Here is a 24,062-nt window from a genome sequence, read left to right on the forward strand (position 1 = left end):
GTGCTTTCTACATTTTTGTTGAATGGAATTGAATGGAATGTCCAGAACTGAACATGGCGCTCCAGGTGTGATCTAACCAGAACAGAGGATCTTTTGTCGCTTGGTATATTTTGGTAAAGTCACTTAAAATGTATTTGAGAGACAGCATCATGTAGCAGATAGAAAGAGAAAGACTTTGATTCAAATCCTGCCTCTCACACATACTAGCTGTGTGACCCTGGGCAAGTCCCTTAACCTCCCAGTGTCCCCAGGTAACTCTTAAGATTATTGATAAGTTGGCAGTCTGTATCAGTGAAGACAGTTTCCTCACCCAGAGTTCCCTACCCAGATGAAATCATTGGTCCGGAGCAAGACCTTGGCCCTGACAATGACAGCCAACACTCATTAAGGTGTGCCAAGGACAGTGCAAGGAATATTCAACCAAAACCAGCAAACAGGTGCTCACTTTCTCCTGAGGGATACAAGAAGTCTGCAGATGGGCAAAGAGAAGATGATTTGAGGGGGGAGAGAGCACGGCTAGGCTCCCTTGCCCTGAGTATGGGACACAGTGGAGGTGAAGAAGGCTGGACATCAGGAGCTGTTGAGGGTGCTGAAGCCCAGGCTTGATGTGACTAGTGCTTAGAACTATGTCTGGGAGAGCAAAGCATCATGGGAAATTCCTAGAAGCACTGCTCATCACTCAGCGATGGGCCACGTTCAATATAGATGACTCTTGGCCTTCATGGCAGCTGGGGAGCTGGCTGGTGGCTTTACGCTGCCTGTTCTCTGAATGGAGGTAAGCAGACTGTTTAGTGCCCATCTGAGTGATGGGCCCAGAGAAGCTGATGGTCTCCATCACTGAGCAAGCAAGGTTCCCTTTCCCCTGACACCAGAAATGCATTCAGTGTGGTCCTAGAATTCTGCTTTTGTGAAGGAGGCATTCAAAGTAGAAGAAGTTTAGGACTCAGAATCAGGAAGACCTAAGTGAGCATCTTGCCTCCAACATGCCCTAACTGTATGAGCAAGGATGTCACAGAGCCTCTAGGAACCTCATTTCCCCCCTATAAAAGAGGGACGAGTTACCATCCTAACCACAGTCATGTGGTCCATGGCCCAGGGCTGGAGAATCTGGACTGAAACCACTGAGTGCAAGTCTGGCCCATCATCATTTGTCTGGTTTCTTGCATCATTGTAAGAAGCACCCATGCTAATTCACCTGTAGTTGATCCATCAGTTACTAGATTACTGAAGCCTGGGGCTCCTCCTCTCTCCTCCTGCCACTGGCCTGGGATCATGCTTCTGGACATTGGTGGCCCTCCCAGGAGATAGTCAGGCTCAGGAAGAGCTGAACCCCCAATCAGCCGTTGTTTAAAAACTCCTCAAGCAGCGGTCCTAAGGAGCTCAGTTATTCACATCTTCAACCATTCCCCATACTCACAAGCTTTGCCTCTTGCTTTACCTACAGGCAAAATTTGCTGAACCAATCCAATATTATTTTCATATTTTTTCTTCATTTTGCTATACTCCTTGGATTTGCCTAGAATTTGCCATCTGGGCCATTCCCATCTCTTTTTCTGCAGATATCCTACTCGGACTGGTTGGTCTGGTCTCTAGGGGCCCTTCAGCTCAAAGATTCTGCATTCCTGGACAGGATACAAGACTCTTGACTCAGGGGCAGAAAACAGAACGAGTGAATGTTTTTGTGTCATTACAATATCAGGGTCTACTTAACCGAAATCATTTATGCAAGCTGCTGTGATTAATTGGTTTAGAAGTTTAAACAAAAATCTGTTCAGTGTCACATCTAAGAAACATGTTTCCTACCTCCTCAAAAACAGTGTATTTGGTTCTCCAGATGTGCTGTGCTAAAATGTCAATCGATAAGCAATTCTTGGGCATTTTACCAAGTGGCAGCACTCTTCAGATGTGTGGGAGGGTAGCCTTTGATTCATAAATGGCCCATCCCTCTAATTCGTCATACTTCTTCAAGGTGTCACTCCTGGAATATTCACCTGCATCTTTCAAATGCCTGAGGGCTACACTATGGTTCCTATGACAGAATCCTGATAGAACACCATTTTGTATGAAGTTGATTTTGTCTCTTTTTCAAAGAGACCTGTTTCTTGGGAAATGTTAGGATTTCGTTTGACTCTAACAGGGAAGAGGAAGGGGAGCATATAGACCTGGGAACAATGCCAGATCAAGGCCGGTAAAGAAAGGTCAGCTGGCAGATGTCCAGGATCAGGGGAGCTGTCAAATGAAGGGTAATTGGTAGTCACAGGGGCATGGACTAACATGATATGGTTGAAAGAACACTTGAGCAAGAGAGAATTATTTCCTAGAACTCAGAGGTAGAAGAGACCTTGAAAAGCCCAATTTCCATCCCCAACCCAAGTATTCTAACAGAGCATCAGAGAATCAAAATGGTGCCAGAAAGGACCCAAAAAAGCCAGCTGGCCCAACCCCCGCCTTTGACAGATGAGGAAGCGGGCCCAAGGCTGTTTTGGTTTTGGGTGTGGGTTTGTTTGTTTGATTTTTGCTTTGACAATTGGGGTTAAGTGACTTACCCAGGGTCACACAGCTAGTAGGTGTCATGTGTCTGAGACTGGATTTTGAACTCGGGTCCTCCTGACTCCAAGAGCAGAGCTCTATCCACTGCGCCACCTAGCTGCCCCAGGCCCAAGGATGTTAAGTGACACACAAGGTGTGACAGCCAAGATTTGAGCCCAGCTCTTCCTGGCCCATCTTGCCTTTGCTTCCTTACCCCAGCAGCGGTCCATGCCACTGGGATATGGCTCAAGTTAGGATGCCACTGATGATTAAGGATACTATTTCCAGAGCTAATCTTTGGAAAATCCCTTCTGATTATCCTGGTGAGCAGTGACTGGCTGCTACTCTGTGGTGAGGTCAATGGACGCATCTTCCATGGGAAAACCCCAGAAATCTAAAAGCCAGCTGCCCCTGCTGAGCACCAGGCACACGAAGCAGTGTGGTGCAATGGTACAAGCCCAGGGACCTGGGTTTGAATCCAGCTCAGTCACACTGTTCATACCAGCTCTGCTTTCTCTTTTGTCCTGGTTTAGAAACAATTTCCTGAGCTTCATTATTCCGGGACACTGATGCTCCATCTACAGGCTTGGGGGCAGTAATTAGAGCACACTATGATGCCCCTCCTTGTGCTCTGGGGTTGGGAGACTTAGCTGTCTACACAAGGAGGTTTTTCCCCATTTTTCTTTTCATTTTATGGACCAAAACTAATTTCAAAAATCTGAGGTTATCTGCAAGTTTCACAGCCATGAACCGTCCGCCACCCCTGGCGCCTCTGCAATGGAGCCAAAAAGGCGCCTTCTCCCTCGTCTTCCTCACCCCAAGGCCGTTCTTTCTCATTTAGCCACCTTCGCTTTTGGTTGTACTGCGGCGGTCCTTTCCATTGACCCTTCTCTCTCAATGCCCCTGCAGCTCAGGCCTCGGGGGAGCTGCAAGACCCTAGTCACAATGCCTGCCAACGGGCCTTCTGAAAACGGCCTTGGGAGTGATCACAGGAATAATGATAATAAAGCTAACATTTCATGTAGTGCTTTAAGGTCTGCAAGTATGATCCCATTTGATCCTCACAACAGCTGTTATCATAGTCCCAGTTTACAAAGGAGGAAAGTGTGGCTGGGAGAAGTTAGTGACCACTAGGGAGTATTGGAGGCCACCTTTAAACCTGTGTCTCCCGGACTCCAAGCCCGCTGTTTTACTCACTACACCGCCCTGTCTCCCCAGGTGTGCGACTGATGAGAGCCAGATTCTGGGTGACCACTCCCACAGAGCGATTTATTCACCATGAGGCCAAAAATAGAGAGGCGAATGGTAGATGGTGGGCGTGAGCAGGCCATAACCCATTACAAAGAAAGAATCAATCCCTCAGGAAAAATATTATTAAGGATGTTATCAGAGGAACATAAGATGGGAAGAGGGGGTGGGGATGGGTCAGTTGAGTGGCAAATGAAAGAAGTGGGGGCCAAAGGACAGTCTAGTACCAGTCCTCTGGTAGCCATATAATGTGAAGAAAGCTCAGGGAGGCCCCAGCCCGTTCAGTGGACACCCTATGGTGGATGCCAGGAAGACAGGAACAAGAGATGCATGGGATGGCTCTGCCGTGCATTGTTGGAGGGGACAGAAATCATGGAGCATTGGAATAATGGAGAGATCAGGACAGCACGTAGTCAAATGGCGCATTCAGAAAAGGCTGAAGATCCCAATGGCTAGAACAGTCCTAATGCCCACTGACCGGCGGGTGTCTGGTCCTCGTTGTTATTCATACACCAGGGGCAGAAATACTGGTTGGAACATCTCGGGGCTTGATGGTTGAACAGCATCATAGACCAAGTCACTCACATGACAAGAATATTGAGTGTATGTTAAGCATCTATTACAGACAAAAGAAACAAAATCTCCCCAGGGAATTATAATTTATGAGAACAGAATATTTCAGCAAAAGGAAATTCAGGATCTACAGTATTCAAAATGATGTTTATTTTGTTTTCCATTTATATAGAGAGATGGAGAGAGACAGACAGAGAGGAGAGTGGGGGAATGAAAGGAGGGGGTGAGGAGGGAGGGAAGGGGGAGGAACAACAAGGAAGGAAGGAGGGAAGGAAGGAAGGAAGGAGACAGAGGGAAGAAGGGAGGAAGGAGACAGAGGGAAGAAGGGAGGAAGGAGACAGAGGGAAGAAGGGAGGAAGGAAGGAAGGGAGAGAGGGAAGGAAGGAAGGAAGGAGGGAGGGAGAGAAGGAAGGAAGGAAGGAAGGAAGGAAGGAAGGAAGGAAGGAAGGAAGGAAGGAAGGAAGGAAGGGAGGGAGGAAGGAGACAGAGGGAAGAAGGGAGGAAGGAAGGAAGAATGGAAGGGAGGAAGGAAGGAAGGGAGAGAGGGAAGAAAGGAAGGAAGGAGGGAGGGAGAGAAGGAAGGAAGGAAGGAAGGAAGGAAGGAAGGAAGGAAGGAAGGAAGGAAGGAAGGAAGGAAGGAAGGAAGAATGGAAGGGAGGAGGGAGGGAGAGAAGGAAGGAAGGAAGGAGACAGAGGGAAGAAGGGAGGAAGGAAGAATGGAAGGGAGGAGGGAGGAAGGGAGGAAGGAGAGAGGAAGGAAGAAGTGGAGGGAAGTAAGGAAGGAAGGGAATGAAAAATGAAGAAAGGAAGGAAGAAAGGAGAGAGGGAGAGAATTGAAGAAGGAAGGTGGGAAGGAGGGAGGGAGGAAGGAAGGAAGAAAAGGAGAGAGGGAAGGAGGGAAGGGAGGGAGTAAGGAGTCAGTTGAAACTTAAAAAACAGTGCCCCAGGTGCAGAATGTTGCCTTCTAAGGAACCCAGTGCAGTTTGCTAACTACAGATTATGTTACTGTTTTATCGCTTCTTGAAACAGAAGAGTTGAGGGTGTTTGGTGTTTTCACCTAAAATCAGACTGAAAGCATTTCCTTTGCTGGCACCCACATTAGATTCCTCACCCAGTCAAAGGCACACCAAGCATTTACAGGCAAACCCTGTTCCCTTCACCCCCTCGCTGCGCCTGATGACTTCCTGCACATCTGCAGCATCTCGGGCATTCTCCTTTGTTGCAACCTCTCCTCCTGGCACAGGTGGGCTCTGATAAGCAACATCTGTTTATTCAGCATTTTTTAAGCAGGAGGAAACTGATAAGAATGGAAAATTCTTTAAAATGATGGGCAAGGATGACCAACGCAGGGTTATATTTAGCTTTTGTGATACAAACCCAAGCAGGCAACAAAGAAAACTGCAAATCAAAAATTCTGTGGCTATTTTGGAAATGGAATGGGGCTGGAGGGGAGGGTGTCAGGAATTGCAGGATGGGGTCAGCGATGTGGTTTCCTGACTGCTGATTTTTTATAAATAATGGGAGGAATAAGAGCTGATCTACAGATTTATATGAGGATTTATGTTTTGTTTTTGGTTTTGTTATTTTTTGGTGAGAGCAATTGGGGGTAAGTGACTTGCCCAGAGCCACACAGCTAGTGAGTGTTATGTGTCTGAGGTCAGATTTGAACTCAGGTCATCCTTACTCCAAGGCCAGTGCTCTATCCACTGAGCCACCTAGCTGCCACAGGATTTATGTTTTACCTCTCTCATGTCAGCCTCACAAAACCCTATGGAGTAGGTATCATTGTCTTTGTTTTTAACAAATGAGGAAACCGAGGCTCTGAGAGGTTCAGATCCTTGCACATGATTACTAAGTGTTCAAAGCAGGATTTAAGCTCTTGACTCCACGTTTTTAGACCACACTGTGCTTTGTGTGAGTGAGCTGAGGTGGGGATGGGGGAGAAGAGGAGTAAGAAGAGAAGGAGGAGAAGAAGGAGGAGGAGGAGGAAAGAAAGAAAGAAGAAAGAGAGAGAAAGAAAAGAAAGGAAGGAAGGAAGGAAGGAAGGAAGGAAGGAAGGAAGGAAGGAAGGAAGGAAGGAAGGAAGGAAGGAAGGAAGGAAGGAAGGAAGGAAGGAAGGAAGAATGGGCCATGAGGAGCATTGCATGTGAAGTCAGAAGATCTTCCTTCAATTCTTTGCTCTGCCAATTGCCCTGGCCTTGAAGATGTCACTTCAATTCCTGGGGCCTCAGTTTCCCCATGTTTAAAATGAGAGGATAAGATCCCCTCTAGCTCTTAGCCTGTGATTTTTCAAGTAAAAGCTGAAATCAGAGCCTGAGCTCTGCTGAGGAGCCAGGGCCTCTTCTTGCCATATATTTGCCCTCGGTCATGCTGTGTTTCCTCTAGAGACAATGGCCCTACATGGGCCCTCCTGGGAAGGTATGCTTACAAGAAGAGTTCATGGAAATTCTGTCTCCTTCCCCCTGACCCAGACGCTTGGCACTGCGGGTCCTTGGTGAGCCATTTCATGGTTTCCGCTCCTGGAAGCCTCCAGGCTGCAGCTGGGCCCGTGGGATCAGTGGCCAGTTCCTCCTAGTGGGCAGGAAATAGGCTCATGTGAAGGAGTGCTTGTGCTGGTAAGCCACCCTGGGCAGAAGAGTGACTTAATGCAGAAATTAACCTGTTTTTACCCAAGTGCCTTTGCATCAGCCGTGGTTTGATGCCAGAGCCCACAAATGACAACGGTAATAATCAGTTGACGTTGACGGAGTGCTTTCTTTACAAAGTCATTTACGTCGCATCCACACTCCTCAGTTTTCTTGGATGGCTCTTCATCCAGATTGGTGCCCACCAAGTATCACTGCCCTCCCAGGCTCTGTCCTGGGCCCCCTTCTCTCCTCCCTCTAGACTACTTCGCTTGGGGATCATAACAGCTCCCATGGACTTCATTATCATCTGAGCCTCAGAGAGGGCCAGACCAGGGCAGAGAGGGCAGGACCAGGACAGGAGGAGTTCTGAAGTGAGGGGAGGTTTCTTAGAGCTGTAGGTTAAGGAACTGGATCATAGGATTCTGGCTTTCAGACTGGACAGGGCATTAGGGTCACCTAGTCCAGCCCCTTCATCTCACAGAGGAGGAATCTGAAGCTCAGAGGGGAGGAGAGACTTGTCCAAGATCACACAGGCAGGCAGAGAAAGGGCTGGGGGTGAACTCAGGCTCTCTGACTCCAACGCTGGCACCCTGGCGCCATACCACACGGTCTACTCCCCAGCCTGGTTAGTCAGAGCAGCGATTTATCCTTTCCATGTCCCAGGCCCCCATCTGTCATATTGTTTCTAGAGCAACTCTTCAATAAACATTTGTTAAGTGCCTCTATGTACCACACTCTGTGCTAAGCACCAGGGATACAGAAAGAGGCAAAGGCAGTCCTGTCTTCTAGGGACTTACAGTCTAATGGGGAGGCAACAAACATATACAAAGCAAGCTACATACAAGATAAATAAAAGTGAATTAAGAGAGAGAAGACACTCCTGTGCATCATTAAGAGGGGTTGAGGAAGGTGTTATCGTAGAAGGTGGGATTTTAATAGAGACTTAAAGGGGACAGCTAGGTGGTGCCATAGTGCACAGAGCACCGGGCCTGGAGTCAGGAAGACCTCTTCCTGTGTGACCCTGAGCAAGTAACTTCACCCCGTTTGCCTCAGTTTCCTCATCTGTAAAATGGGCTGGAGAAGGAAAGGGCAAAGCCACTCCAGTATCTTTGCCAAGAAAACCCCAAAGGGGGTCACAGAGAGTCAGACGTGACTGAAATGATCGAGCAACCACAAAGGGAAGCCAGGGAGGTCAGAGATGAGCAGAAGAGAGAGAACATTCCAGGCCTGGGAGACAGCCAGGGAAAATGCTCAGAGCTGCCTGCATGAATTTTCAGGGCGTGTTACAAGAGCATTACTCTGAGTCATGGAGAGGCCAGGCCCCAGGTAGCAAGTAATCAGCCAGTATTAGGTAACTTGGGAAAGATATCAGTCAGGGCTGAGGGATGGAAAGAGGAAAGCCCTCTCTACCTTTTAAGAAATACCAGTGATTTTAGGTGTTTTCCCTGCATTCTCCCTAGGGCCATTATAAGTCCTTGTCACAGTAAGGCTGGAAAGGCCCAGAAGAGTCTCTGTCCCAGGGTGTTACCTGCATGGATCCACGACTGTGGATAGGAGCACCAGGCCTCAGGGCCTTCCCATTCTGGGCCACTCTTGATCACATCTCCCTGTCCATCCTCCACAGAGGCCTGGAGCTCTTCTTCCCTTTGGCGGTCTCAGGAAAGATGAGTCTGTGGCACCCCACTGCCACGTTCAGGTTCTAGAACCTATCGGTGCCATCATCTGTTTGTGCATTGTCCCCAAGCCCCAGCAATGACCCCAAATTCGGAAGAATCAGTCACAAGACCCATAGCAGCAAAAAGGGACATTTACTTAGAATAAGATGTACTCTGTATAACAAGATAAGAAGTATATCTGCAGATATGCACAGGGAGTGCCCTCACTTCCCCTTCCTGGCCCACCTAAGTGCCATCAGCTCTTCTCTTGTGTTTTAGTAAAGTAGGAGACAAAATACACAATGGTGAGAAAGTGACTGTTTTCCTTTCCAGAGCTCCCAAAGATTTCCTCACAACTGCTGCCTTTGAGAACACTGTACTTACCCTTCCAATTGTTCATGATGGTTACTGGATAATGTGACTATGTAATGTTTGTTGCAGGGAATGCATAAGCCGAGCCCTCCCCAGAAGCCTTTGCCTGCAGACCCTCTGAGCAAAGCCAGCCGGCTTCAGGAAGCCTCCAGGAGAGCGCCTGGGCAGCAGGAAGCCAGCCACTGCATCATCCCCACAAGGTTGGTTCTGTCCAGCACCTCAATACTTTCTTTCTCAGTCATCTCGCCAGACTGGCACTCTGCCAACCAAGCTTGCCCATTCTATCCTGTGCTGACAGTTTAATGGGAAAGTTATAACAAAGATGCCAAGTTAAGAAATAGAGAACATCAGCTGTTTATTACTCTGCGTTTCCAAGATCCCAAAGACCAGTGATAAAAAAACAAGCCCAAATTACATTCGCCAAATTGGTGGGTACAAATCACTTTACACCCATTGTCTCATTTCATCCTTCAAACATTCCTGAGGGAGTAAAAACAGTTAAAATAACGTTATACCCATTTTTCAGATGAGGAAACTAACACTCAAAAAAGTCAAGTGAATCGCCTATGTCCATGTGACTATTAAGTGGGGGATCCAGAACTCTCACCAACCTGGCCCCAGAAGGTCCAGCTAGAAGCAATGGCACTGAGAGGCCAAGTTCGGCTGGACCGAGCAGTTAGAGATGTTCAGAAGTAGGATGGGCTGCCTTGGGACGGGGCGGGGTTGGCTGACCCCTTCAGGGATGCAGGCCCGAGGTGGACCAGATGGTCACAGAGCTCCCTCCCAGGCTGAGCTTCTGCCTCTCAGGCCAAAGCCCTTGCCAATATGCCATGTTATCTTTTCCTTTATTATTATTATTATTATTATTTTATTTTATTTTTAGGCAATTAGGGTTAAGTGACTTACCCAGGGCCACACAGCTAGTAAGCGTCCATGTGATCTTTTCTTCAAGCGTGCGATCCCTGGAAGTGGAAGGGGCCAGACATCCCTCAGCCCGGCCTCCTCACAGACAAGTAGCTGCCCTAGACCAATTGGCACCAGCCTGGCAGCATACTCAGATGAGGCCCAACATGAAAGGCAGCACGATGAATACAAATGGAGAATCTGCAGCAGGGACAGTCCCCTTAGCCAGGACACTGGACCTGCTTGTTGCCGCCAACTGGGCGGTGAGGGAGGCGCTCACTGAATAAACCAGTGGGGAAAAGCTAGAAGCTCATAGGAATGTCTGGAACCTGTCTGTAAGCTGACTTACACAAACAGCCTTAAATCTAGACAAAGTGTCCTTCTGACAAGCAAACACCCAGCCTGTCAGACTAGAGCAAGCCAGGTGGTGCAGCAGAGAGAGTGCCGGGCCTGGAATTAGGAAGACCTACGTTCAAATCCAGCCTCACACTTACTAGCTGTGTGACCTTAGACAAGTCCCTTAAACTCCATTTCCTCAACTGTAAAATGGGCATAATAACAGCAGCTACCTTGCCAGGTTGTTGTGGGGATTGAAAAGTGCTTGGCACACTGCCTGGTGCATAGCAGGTGCCTCATAATGCTCATTCCCCTCTCTCTACTCTTTTTTATGTCTGTTTTCCGAAGAGGGGGAGGAAACCACGCTGGGGAGTGAGGCAGACAGACTCTGCTCCCCTGGGCTCAGGGAGGTCCCACGCACCCCTGAGAGTCTCTGCTGGCAGGGAGCTCCCCACACATTTGCAGCTTTTCAAGTTCATCACAGCCAGAGGTGACCGGTTGGCTCAGACTTGGATCTAGTCATCCATCACCACTAAAGGCGACAAAAGAAACTGCAGCGGCCTCATTACATTTCTGAGGAAGAATTCTTGGCCAGGCAAACCACTAGCCAGACATTTCAAACACAGAAGATAAAGATAAGGGAGTCTGGGCAGCCCTAGGGATGCTTTAAATCTTAACTGTGTGTGAACTTAGGAAAATGGCTCAGAACCTAGATTATTCACATTGCAGCTCGTATGTCTGGAGACGAGGGTTTGTTTTTCCATTTGCAGCAGAACAAGCAAAATTGCTCCTTTACATGGAGAGATCAGATGGAAAGACAGTCACACAAGAAGGTATTGAGGGAGGCTAGGACATGCGGATGGTTCTGGTCCCTTCTCCACTGGGGAGGCAGGGAGTGACATGGGGGAGGGTCATGGAGTGATCTAGGCAAGGAAGGGAGCACACCGACAGTGACCTACAGCCCACAGGACTCCAAAGCTCCTTCACCTTGGACCTCCCCACACTGCAAATACAAGATCAGGACAGGGAAGGGAGCACACAGTGACCCACTGCCCACAGGGCTCCAAAGCTCCTTCACCTTGCCCCCCCACCCCCACTGTAAATACAAGGTCAGGGCAGGGGAGGTAGCACACAGACAACAAACCTCAGAAGCTCCTTCCCCTTAGCCCCTCCACTGTAAAGACAATACCAGCTTTGTCCAAGAAGCTCCCTTGTGCCCTGGGTTAACTTGTCTCCTACCATCTTACTTCTGTCATGGAATCCTTCACCCATGTGACACTGTCATTCCCATCCTGCTAATAACAAGAGCTGATATTTCTATTCCATTTTCAGGTTTGCAAAGTATTTTATTTACATCATTTCACGTGATAACCTTGTGAGGCACGTGGTATTATCCCCATTTTACAAATGAGGAAACTGAGGCAAAGCGAGGTTAAGAGATTTGCTCAAGGGCACATAGCCAGGAACTGTTTGAAGCAGGCCTAAAACTCCATATTCTAGACCACTGTAAGGACTGGTAGCCTCATTTTACAAAAAAGAAAAGAAACTGAGGCTGAAAGAGGTGAATTTACTTGCTCATGGCCAGACAGTTCTCTAAACTGTGTCTCTACCTCTTCTTCAGCAAATGACCTCACCTACTCTTCTGAGACTAAAGTCATCTGAGCAGCCATACAACAATGGGAATTTAAAGATCTGAAGGGTTTTAATAGACTACAAAATCAACTGAAGTCAAGTGTAACATGGCACCCAGAAAACTAGAGAGATCTACAGCAGCTCAATGGAATATAGCTGGCCCAGAGGTGGTGTGTTATTTTCAATTCTACATTTCAGAACATGGACAAACTGGAGGGTGTGGAGTAAAAGTGGCTGCCATGGTGAGGAGACTGGAAGCCTTGCATATAGGGATCATATAAGAAGGTGAAGCCCATAAAAGCCAAGGCTCAAGGGAACATGGTAGCCATCTTCAAGTACTTAAAGGGCCCGTATGTAGGAAAGGAATCAGACTCCCCTAAATTTGCTCCTCAAATTCACTTCTACTGCTGTTAATGACCCCGCTATGCATCCCTCCAGACTCCACTCACCAGTGTTCTCTTTGATGAGGCAGGAGCCAAAGAGGCACAGGAGCTTAGGCTTCACCCTTGCCAGTAAACCCAGGTCTTCAAATATGGCGTTCTTTCTGTCCTATCCCGATGCCTCTGCTAGTGGCTTGGACCTGGGATTCCATCAGTATAGCGAGTTCTAGGTGAGACTCTCCCTCTATCTACATATATTGTAACTAGTTACCTGGGGCCAAGAGAGGCTCAGGAGTTTGCCCAAGGCCAAACGACCAGCGAGTGGCAGAGTTGGTCCTTGAAGCCCGCTCTTATGGTTGTTTTAGCTGGCTTGCTAGTCACTGAGCCATGCTACCTTTCACATAGAAGCCCCCTGATAAAGATGAGTTGAGTTGACTTCTTATAAATTTGACCACAGAAAATTCTCCCCAGCTGACTGTTAACCATAAAGAAATTTGAGACTTAGAAGGAAGTAAAAAGGAAGGAGAGGTCAGAGGAGAGAAGTTTGGCAATCTGAGAGCTTGGGGGATTTTCTTTTAAGTTATTTGAAAATAACAACAACAAAGATTGGGGGTGGGGATGTCCAGCTCTGGCCACGTAGGTGGGATTTAAGCATCTGCTGGAGACAGGGGCAGACAGGCAATGAGATGACTCCGTGGACAGGGGCTGGGCACTCCAGGAAGACCTGAGTTCACATCCTGCTTCAGACACTGTGTGACCCTGGGCAAGCCACTTCACCTCTGTTTGCCTCAGTTTCCTCAGCTGTAAAATGGGGATAATAATAGCATCTACCTCCCAGGGTTGTCACGAGGATCAAATGAAACAGTTGTGAAGCACTTAGCATGGGGCCTGAAACATGTTCAGCCATTTCAATTGTGTCCCTCTCTTCATGACCCCATTTGGAGTTTCTTGGTAGAGATACGTGAGGGATTTGCCATCTCCTTCTCCAGCTAATTTTACAGATGAGGAAGTGACTTGCCCAGGATCACATAACTAGTAAATATCTGAGGCCAAATTTGGACTTAGGCCCTCCTAACAGGCCGGGAGCTCTATCCACCGCACCACATCGCTTCCAGCTTGGAACATAGTAGGTGCAATATAAATGCATTATTGTCGTTGTTATTGTTGTCACTATTATTAGGCAAGAGGCCCACAGGGAGAACTGGAGAACTCATCAGCATCCCTAGTTACTGCCCTAAGTAAATAGTTGCATTTGGGCCTGCCCCAAATGTCTGCTCAGATCAAAGCTGGCTTGAAGGCTGCAGGTTCACAGACTAAAAGGCCGTAGTAAAGTGGGTGGATGTCACCCTGCTCCTTGGAGGCAGCTTAGCTAGAGAACACTTTACCTGGAGTCATGAGACCTCAGCTTGAATCCCAGCTCTACTTCTTCATAGCTATGTGCCCTCAGGCAAGTCCTTTAACATGTCTCGTTTGATTAAATCCCTTTGGAAACCATAACGTGCTATATATGTGCAGGCTATTATTGTTAACAACAATAGTCATCATCATCATTCAGAGCCTCAGTTTCCTCATCTATAAAATGAGGGGTTTGGCCTGGAGAGCCTCTAAGGTCACTTTCAGCTCTAAACCTGAGCCTAAATCACTTTACCTCTCTGGGTCTCTGCTGCCTCATCTAGAAAACAAGAAGGTTGGAGTGAGCAGTCCCCTTCTAGTCCCAAACCTAGCACGATCCTCTGGTGCCGTAGAAGCTCTAAGGAGCGCTCCAGGCGTGAGCTCTGATGCCTGTCCCAGGCACTCCTAACAGAGGGCAGGGGCCTGGCCCAAGGAACAGTGTGTTTCTGGGCTAACTGGCCTTCCAGGAGCTCTCCAAAGCCCTGCCAGAGAAACTGATGCCATCTTGGATCCCTCTCTTTCTCCTTTCTGTTACAGACCTGCCCCTCAGCGTCCGCCACAAGTGCCCAGACCCTCCTACGCTGCCTGCATGAAATGAGCAGAAAACGGGCCCCTTGGTTCAACAGTGAAGACAGAAGTTTGCACTATCTTTAAGCTCCAGTCGGAGTGCCTTTTTTCGTATCAATCCTTCGAATGTTTAATGTGGAAAACACCATTGTTTCTAAGAACTTTGAGCTCCTGCCTTCAGTACTGTGCTGTGCTATGGTGCTCTGGGGACTTGCTCAGGTACTTTTAAATTATTAATTTATGATGAATATTTATTACGGTGCGGTGCACTGTAGTAGATATTTTTTTTTACCATCTCTTAAGTTTTCCTTGGAAGGAAATCTTCTCGTTGTTTTTAATATTTCAGTGAACTTGAAACATTCCGCTTTGTGGGATTCTAGGCCAAGGGTTAGCTTTCTTGATCTCTGCTTTACTGCAGGAATGGCACAAATGGAAAAGCAGCCAGCTTCTCATTAGGATCAGCCCAACTTGTATGGCCTTCCCAAGTGTGAGCCTTTCATTAAGCAGGGGAGGCCAGAGCTCTGTCTCTAGCCAAATGAACAGCAGGTGTCTCAAGTCAGCACATTTCTCTTTGAGCATCCCTTCTACACTTAGCTCGCGGGGTAGCATCAGCCTCCGCTGATGCTGGTGAGGGGCATATTGGAAGCTCTACTCTAAACCAGCTGTTTTGCCTCCAGTGGCATAGGCAGAGAAGGATGCGGTTTCATACCAGGAATAATTAAACATTGTAAATAACCCCAGCCTCGGGTGGGGAGGGAGGTGGGACAACACTTGAGGAAGGAAAGGGGCAGAAGTGACCACCCGGGAGATAACTGAGGGAGTCCTGTGTCCTGAAATAGAAGCGCAGCTTCTGAAGCTTCCTGGACTGGCTGGTCACGAGCCCAGCCTCAAACAAAGCAGCAGATCCATTGTTTGGCCACTAGACTTGTCTGTACCAAGTCACTCCTTGATGCTCCTAGTTTTGGACACATGTGAGAGCTGGGGTTCACATGTTGTTTGGACTGAGAAAGGTAGCGTGTCTACAAGTGACAGTAGTTTGGGCAAGACTGTTGCTGACCAGGTACTGTAAATAGTCTTCTGTTGCCAGGGGGCTAACCAGATCACCTCATTGTTTACTCAACTGTAATGTAGTCATTCTGGATCCATGTGGATGGACCAGCCTTTCCCTGGGCCCAGAATTATTTTCAGATGTGAACTAATAACTAGAGATATCCAATCAATACTCTAGGGAAATTCCTTTTTTACTGCAGTGTTCAGGCTTACTAAAAACTGGTTCATTATGATGCGGGCATCGGTGCTAAGACAATGGAGTCACGTATCCATTAGTATCTCCTTGCTTATCACTAGCGTTTGAGATACATTGTATCTATCACTTATCACGTTTCTTTATACAACATTACCCTGGGTTTTCTTTGGTGCCATTTCCATCTCCCAGACTCGACAGGAGGAATCTTGAAGGTTCTAGCACACACAGGTTTTTAAACAGCTCTCTGCATCTTCCTGCCTGCTGAGCATCATAGGATGGGAGAAAGAAATCAATTTCCTCGCCCTAACTAGGCATAAAACCCAGGCCTGGCCAGTTACCCCTCAAACCCTTCACTTTCCAACCCACATGTAGAGAGCCATCTTCCCAGGGAGAACTTTAAAAAGCTCCTACTTGGTTCCATGGAGCCCACAAGAAAGACATCTTTGTTGAGGCCCCATTGTGCCCTCCAGTGCCCCCCAGTGGCGCCATCTGCGACTGCAGTTTTCACCATTCCTGCAACTGACCAGAGTTTCATAATTCGTTTTAAGAGCTTTGAGATAAAGACTTTTCCCTCTCATTTCAAAGGTTTTTCTGGGCCGTGAAGCAGGAAAATAAAATGCCTAAGGGCTATTTCTGGGTTTTTCTCTCCAGAAGATAAGAGTTGTATCTACCTTTCCTCATGCTCACCACAGCATCTAGGCAACAGTGCATTCATGTTTATGGATAAACCAGACGCCCATCACCCACACTCACTGAAGCAGTTTGAGGATCCCCCTCCAGTCCATCTCAGCTCTTCAGGAGTGCCTGGGTTCATAACACAATGACCAGATTCTTTCTGCTCATTCTGAAGACATGTTGGAAAATGTTATTGATGTGGTATTTATAGTAAACTTGGGGAATCGCTTTAGTTGTTCTCTGCATTTGTATTAGGTTTGGTAATTGTGCTGAAACCAAAGCAGGTGCTATTGAAAATGTTTACCAACTATTTGGGGTGCATTTTGGGTGTTCTTTTGTGGAGTGATATTAATGCCTTAGGTCTGGCCGCTCCTACTGCCAGCAAGAGGATGCCCACTCAAAACGATCTCCTTCTAGCTGTACTGTCTGGGATTGTAGTTATTCAATTTATGCAAATAACTTTTAAAGAATATTAAAGCTGTGATCTTAACTTCCCATGATTAATAGCCATTTGGGGCTGCCAATGACATCCACATTTACATATTTCTGGTGACTGATATGAGCCACTGCAATGAGGTCCATTTTTAAAACACCCATAAATGGAAAGCTTCCCTATGGGGAAGCAGGCATTCTTATGAAAGGAGCACTGCCAGAAGTACTGTATCTATCCAAGTAAGGCATTTTATGGGGACCTTTCATTTCAATATGATTTATTGCCAATTCCCATGTCAGGGTATGGTGTAGAGTATTGGAGGAGAGGGGCAGGCAGAGGGGAAGATCCTTCTTGAGCTTCACTGATGACATAAGCAGAGTTCAAAACAGCAACCAGATTGTGTCTGAAGTGGTTGGATTATTATTATTATTAATTTACTGTGGCAGGAGCAAAAACCAGCTGCCATACCATTATCCTAGGATCTTATTTGTAAACTTTTTCAGGGGGATCACCAAATAATTCTGAGTTGTAGTTCAGAAGCGAAAAACTTCTCTGTTCTAACTAATGAGGTCTCAGTCTCTCATAGTGGGAGGTCTGCAGCTCATTTTTCAAGCACTTAATTTAGAATTTACCATTAAAGTTTTTTTTTAATCCATTTGTTTTCCTGACATATGGAATCAAGCCTGATGTATCCATTGTCAAAACATGTCAGCGGGGGAGGCTCTGCTACCCAGTCTGAATCTCTTCAGCTCACACATGTGCAGTGACATCACACCAACCACAAAAGCAACAAATTTAAACTACAAGAGAATAGCAGCTCAGACAATTCTCAGAGGGGACATTTTTATGCCTCCTTAACTTTATTAGGAATTCTCGGACTAAAACTACAGACCATTGTTCTAGAAAACTGGCAACCTTTCCCACCCTCTCTATGCTGGACAGTGTCAATGAACAGTTCCAAACGTGGCATCCCCATGAAGGCAAGGCCTGATTCTGGGATGCCCTGAATACCTGGTTTGCAAACTCAACTTTCAGTGAATGTTGCCCCAGCCATTTGAAGTGATGGCCACTTCCAGAAAATAGAAAGGAAAGAGCCACTGGCTAGCCAGTCTGGGTCTTTCAAACACAATTCAATCCTTTTTTAAATCTTTCCACTTTTTATTTATAACTTATCTTATTTTCTAGGGCCTCATATAGGGCCAGCCCTGGGCAAAATTGTGAAGTGTCTCCCACTTCCCCTTTTTAAAAGGGTCTGATTTCCTATCTTTACCCAGCTTTGCACCCTTCTTTCTGGGGCCTCCAAGGCCTTCATCACTTATACCAAAACTTACTGACCTTATATCAATGTTCAGGGCCCTTGACCTCTGATTAGTCATTCATAATAATAATAATGATGATGACCACCTACATATATATATATATATATGGCACTATGTGCCAGGCACTATGATAAGTGCTTTATAATTATCTGATTTGATCTTCACAATAACCCTGGGAGGGAGGTGCTATTATTATCTCCATTGTACAGATGAGGAAACTAAGGTTGTGATTTGTGCAGGGTCACAAAACTAGTAAGTACCTGAGGTTGGATTTTAACTCGGGAGGTTAGGGTTGCTCCATCCACTACTCTGCCTTGCCATTCCTAGATTGACATCATCATACTAGCAAACACATGGGGGATCAATGAGGGCTTTGGTGTTCATCACCTCCATCCAGAGGAGTGGCATTCTGGTGGCAATTCCAGGCACTGTGACAATTCTATGGACCAGCCAGCTGCCTGCCCTCCTGCCATGACTAGCTAAGTCCTCTTCTGACAGGGCCTCATTCACCCATGAAGGGCAACCACTGAATAAAACTTCACACAAAGTTGCTGCTGAAACTCAGCTGCTCATCTTGTCCTGCCCCAGCCTTGAAAACCTAGTTCTGATTCTTCCACGTATCTCATATAGTTGGAGAGCTCCTCTCAAACTGAATGGATCAGCCAAACTGGTGATCCCCGCAGGCTGCCATCATTTCACAGATAATCTCAATTCCCTGGCTTTGCTGGCTCTTCCCTCTGGATGATTTATCTGCTAGACCCATTCATACAGTTCCAAAAGCATAGAATTTTCCATGGCCTTTGGCAAATATGCGACATTATTGAACTGTTCAACAAAGGCTCTGCCTTGAAGGAAATCAGAGCCCACCAGGGGGCTCAGTGAAGGCTGCCTGCATTTCCAGAGGGTCCTTGGAAAAAACTCGAGAGCATTCTTTGTCCAGGAGAGCCAAACACTGAAATCCCTGATTTTCCCAACCTCTGCACTCTTCATGCATCTGCTTCAAAGTTCAATGTTGTTTTACAATGAGATTAGACATCAGTGTTAATAATGATGAAGGCCACGGTCTGAGAAAGATGTGAAAATCTGTTTCCTCCATACTGTTCCTTGTCATTCTGAGATGTTTCCATGGAGTCTGTTTGCCTGCAGAGAGAGGTCTTCAGACCCCTTCCTAAATTGTTCTTAAGACAGTCATTTGACTTTGTTCCTATTATTTGAAAGTTCAATTTCACCAAATTTACGCAAGATGAAGTGTTCCTTTCTATATTTTGGGAAGAGCAATAGCAGGAGATGTTTCTCAGCTCCTAAGGGTTTCTTTCCTATCTATCTGCACTTAGTATCTTTGGCTGGAAACATACCCACAGGGACAATATCTACTGAGAGTCAGAGGGTGTCAGACCTGCAGTATGAGAACAGACCCATTACCCAGCAGTGGGGAACACAACAAATCAATCCCTCAGGCTGACTTGGGATGCCTTGTAAACAGCTCCCTGTCCCACATTGCCATAAACAACTCTTGTTAACAGAATTTCTCCAGGGCCTCCTTCTTCCAAAGTCCACAATTCCTCCCAGGTCTAACTAAGCCAGGGCAGAACCACAAATGGGCAGGCGATGATTATTTTTTTACGAAGTGAAGAGTATGAGTGCTGCTGGCTGAGGGTAATGATGTCATTGGCAGTCCCAGGAAGGCTTCCATAGAAAGCACTTTAAGGCTCTGAGATAACATAGATGATGACAAAGGCAGGACTAAGGCAAGAGTTCCGGACTTTCTGTTGGATGGGCTGGCTGTGGAAGGGAAAGGAGGGGGGGGGTGGACAAATATTCTATTGTTATCAAATGTGCAGCAACTGCCAAGTGTCATGTCTGAAATGGTCAGTGCCGGTGCTGGTGCTGGTGCCGGTCTCCGGTCAGTCCAGGGAAGGGGCCGGCCACCTCCCCCAGCACGTTCCTGCTAGCATGCTGCATCCATTTACAAAGCTTTTATTCACTAGACTTCTTCACAAACTTTCTTATGTTACAGTTGGTGTTACTTTTGTACACATTCCTTGTATTAAGGTGCTACAGGTGAATACAACCTGGTGTTTCAATAGAAAAGCCGTCGTTGTTAAGAATACTATATCCAATAAACCGTGAACATGTAGGTACAGTTTGTCTCTGTCCTTGCTGAGGATGTCCCCGAGATATTGGGGTGGGGTGGGGAGAGAGAGCAAATTAAAGACAGATGTCCAGCACGCGATCCACTGGGCCCTGGTGAGAAGGAACCAATCCAAACCAACCTACTCAGCAACTGTGAAGCGCCTACTGTATGCGAGACCCTGTACCCAAAATGGTCACAAAAGCATTTTCCTCCTTTTGAACTCTAGGATGGTGTGACAGTAGGCTCTGGAGCGGGCTGGGATAGGGACTCCCAGGACAATGCTCCTCCAGTCAACGGAAGGTCGCTACACCAATTCTAGATTGATTCTGCGCGTTCACCTTGGGATAGAAACCAGAGGGGGAAGGTTTGTGGGATGTTTGATTCGGCAACAAAACTGGAAACCAATGTTTCCTGATAGATTAAAACAAAGAGTAGGGACAAAATCCTTTTACTTAAATAAAGCGTGACTTAGAAAACCCTTGCAGCAACAGCGCGAAGAGGCTGTTCAATTGCTTAGGGCGGCGCGCGTGTCCCCAGGGAGCTGTTTTAAAGGGGATGTTTCTATCTCGCTGTTGATTGGTTGATCTTTCTTGATCCCCACTCATCTTTGGAAGGCGCTAAGAGACGAAGGAGTGGTTCCTGGTTTGGGGAGTTCCTTGGCCAGTGATACTTTCCGAAGAGGACAGAATACAAGGGGCAAACAGAAGAGCCCATCAGGGCAACATTAGGAAATACTCTGACCCTTTTCCCAGGGCTGAGGCTCTCGGGACAGGCACAGGGGATAGGGTGTTGAACTTGGAGCCAGGAAGACCCAGGTTCAAATCACGTCTCAGCTTCAGGGTTGGACCTGATGACCTCTTGATGACCCTCCAGTCCTACATTTGTGAGTCTATTAAAACTTGCAAAAACTGGCATTTTGTGCCCAAATTTCCTTAAAAAACAAAAGTTCTAATATTAGCTCACATTTCTATAGGACTTTAAAGTTCACAAAGAATCTCCTATTTGTAAAATGCTTTGATCCTCACAACACCCTCGTCAAGTAAGCATTATTATTATCCCCGTTTTTCAGATGAGGAAACTGAAGCCCCAAAAGTGGAAGTGGCCTGCCCCATGTCTGAGGCAGAATTCACACACAAGTCTTCTAGACCCAAAGTCCAGCTTCCCCTCCCCATGTCACTGCCCAGTATCCTGGCAAGGAAGGTGTGCTGAAGAGTCCATTGGGTTCTTCCTAGTGAAACTAACCTTTGATTGTCAGGCTCTCATTATCACATGCATCAAAGGTCTGGGGTTTTCCAATGGGGGAAAAAAGGCTCAAGCCATTGACCCACCCATATGCTCAGTCTCCCTTTTGTCTCTGTCATCATATTAGAAACTGACAGAATTGGGAGTTGTTAGTGGCCTTTGTCAAAAATGAAATTCACAAACGTATCTGGGACCTGGAAAGGAAATAAAGGTAGAGTCAATAATAAACATGGAGGACAGAAAAGGCTTCCAAAAGTCACCGAGAGAGAATGTGTGTGTCTGTGTGTGTGCTCTGTTTTTTTGATTTTTAAAAAGGTTCTACTTGAAGCTGTCAGTCATCTTGAAAATCACTGATAAACCACCTCTCGCAGGTCTTTACAAAAGGGTATAGACAATGCTAATAACCGTAACAAGGTCGCAGGGGAATGGGCTCTGTCTGGACTTGCGAGTCTGGCTCCACAGTCCAAAATGTGATACAAAATCAAACGGAGGTTTCCCAAACTCAGTCATGCTGACTGGCACTCTTCTTTGCCCTGCCCTCAGCCCACATTCATTACCTTTTCACTGATCTTTGCCTTGCTGGGAAAATCCCACCCCTTCTGACTGCCAGCCTCTGCGGCTGATCAAGTTCCTCAGCTTCTCTCCGACTGCAGAGTACGGTGCTGGCTAGTAACATGTTGCACTGATTCTTAAACATTGCTCACTTAAGTACTCTGCCATTTAGCTGCCGGGCCGGGTCCTGGTATTCACTCCACGATGCATTTCCTTTCACCTCTGCCCCAAAATGAGCTATGGGAATTTGAAACGATTCCTACTGACCCACGCCGCCTCCCACCCCACCTGTGCCTGCCTGCCGGACTATGACAGAGGCGAACACAGAGCCACACAGATACAATGTCAGGTGGCCTTCTCCCCTCCCCGCCCACTGCCAGAGAGGAGCAGTAGCACTTGTGGAGGCAGGTACAGCAAAGAAAAAACCGTTCATGGGAGGCCCTGGGCTTCAGCACAAGGAATGGGCCAGCCCCTTGAGTGAGCACTGGACAGGGGAGTCAGGAGGCTGGGGGAGCATCGAAATCGAAAATACATGAAGGAGAGGGTTTCAGGGACTCCTCCAGCGGCCCAGGGGACACCTGGAGGAACAAATGAATGTGTGTGTGTGTGTGTGTGTGTGTGTCTAGGGCCTAGACATCTATCTCCAAAAGGACAAAGTCAAGAAAACATCCCAGCAGTTGACTGTACAAGGCAGTCCCTACACGCACACACACACACACACACACACACACACACACACACACACACGCGCGCATGTGTAGGTAAAAAGATGTATTTGAACATGAGAAGAGTTGCACCAAGAACGAACAACTAAATAAGCAATTGGTATGACAACCTTCCTTCCCAGACAAAGGGCTTGTCTAAAGCCCTGCGTCCAGGTGCCGCGTCCTTCACGTGCATGTCCTGAGAAGAGCAGCTCTCAGCTCAGCTCAAGAAAGAGGTCTTCTTCAGGCCAAGACTTGCCTTCCGGTCTTCTAACAAGGCGATCACGTTCTAGATAAAGGAACAGGGTGAGGAGTGAGAACCGGGGACTCCAAATGGCGAGAACCCCCGGGAGCTGCCGCAGCAGAAAACGCCATCCCTGACCTGTCTGTCAAACACGCGGGCCATCTCCAAGACACCTTTGCCAAACTGGAAGAGAAAGCAAGGGGACTTTGTTTTCCTCTCTCAGTAAAATCTTTGAGGAAAAAAAAAGAAAAGTGTTATGCTGTCTCTGTACCTCATTTGTAACACTTGGATCTGCTCCTTTTTCGAGAAGCAGTTGAACCAATTCTTCATGATTATTTAATACAGCCACCTGAAAAAGAATCGCGGGCAGGGGAGAGGATGCTGAGCTGCTGGGGCTTCCCAGCCAACACTGGACAGCTCTTGAGTCAAGCCCCTGGCCAATGCCTGCATGCACACCCTGCCTCTGCTCCCTCCACCACTACCACCCGGGCCCCCCACCACCATCACACACACACACACACACCTTCAGGTGTTCTGTTTCCCAAGTGGGAAAGATGCACATTATATGAAAATGAAATGAGAAACTCTGGGCCTGACCAGGAAACCTGCATTTCACAAACCAACAAATTCGTTTGGGGTCTTATAATGATTCGGGGAATGGGTTTTAGCAAAATCTTGTGTTTTTCATAACAGCCCTTCGGAGGAAGAAGGGCTACCATGGCCCCAGCCTGATGCCTAGCTGAGCTAGCAAGAACGGTGAAATTCTGGAGCGATCTTTGACCTTACGTGCAGAGACACCGTGAGGCCCTGGGCCGTAAAAAGGTACCATTAAGGGTGTCTTCCCATCCTTATCTTTCACATTCACATCTGCTCCAGCTTCAATTAAGAGGGAAGCCACCTCTCTGTTTCCTGATACTGCAGATACTCTCATCAGTGGTGTCCATCCCGAACCAGTGTCTAAAACATCTATCTGAAACACAGAGAGAAATTACACTTAGCCTTTTTTCAAAAGTGATCATCATTTAAATAAAAGCATAAGTGATATTGACTCTACCAGCTGCCTACTAATTCAGATAAAAGACTTTCTGGACTCATTAAGACAATGAAGATTTGAAACCGTGCCCAGAAAAATCATGAGAATATCCTAATCCAATGTATTCAAATTCATCCAGAGCAAGGCCCCAGACCTGGATCAAGACAACATGAGGATCAGCAGATCCCCAGGGAGGCTCCTTGCTGAGCTCTTCATCCGAATATCCTTTCAATGACAGGGTAGGCAACAGAAAAGCTAACTACCCC

General features: G+C 47.1%; 2 protein-coding genes across 4 annotated transcripts in view; one reads left to right on the top strand and one right to left on the bottom strand.

The window, feature by feature from the left end:
- Positions 1 to 20,030, top strand: part of ADAM12 (ADAM metallopeptidase domain 12) — a 379,134-nt gene extending 359,104 nt beyond the window's left edge. Inside the window, 2 exon segments of the mRNA XM_020973659.2 lie at positions 9,074 to 9,204; positions 14,185 to 20,030. Coding sequence (XP_020829318.1) covers positions 9,074 to 9,204; positions 14,185 to 14,245 — 192 coding nt within the window. The 3' untranslated portion in view covers positions 14,246 to 20,030.
- Positions 20,031 to 20,453: 423 nt separating this feature from the next.
- FANK1 (fibronectin type III and ankyrin repeat domains 1) overlaps positions 20,454 to 24,062 on the bottom strand; it is a 78,061-nt gene continuing 74,452 nt past the window's right edge. For 2 of the 3 annotated variants that reach the window (XM_078150692.1, XM_020973650.2), the window contains exons 8-11: positions 23,590 to 23,733; positions 23,035 to 23,112; positions 22,902 to 22,946; positions 22,572 to 22,808 (exon numbers count right to left, since the gene is read on the bottom strand). In XM_078150692.1, coding sequence (XP_078006818.1) covers positions 22,740 to 22,808; positions 22,902 to 22,946; positions 23,035 to 23,112; positions 23,590 to 23,733 — 336 coding nt within the window. In that variant the 3' untranslated portion in view covers positions 22,572 to 22,739. Of the gene's footprint in view, positions 21,458 to 22,571; positions 22,809 to 22,901; positions 22,947 to 23,034; positions 23,113 to 23,589; positions 23,734 to 24,062 lie in introns of those variants that run through there. The other variant, XR_013485135.1, reaches the window with a different exon arrangement.

Source organism: Phascolarctos cinereus, unplaced genomic scaffold (genome assembly GCF_003287225.1).
Source record: "Phascolarctos cinereus isolate Bilbo 61053 unplaced genomic scaffold, phaCin_HiC Scaffold_3;HRSCAF=262, whole genome shotgun sequence".
Taxonomy (NCBI): Eukaryota; Metazoa; Chordata; class Mammalia; order Diprotodontia; family Phascolarctidae; genus Phascolarctos; species Phascolarctos cinereus.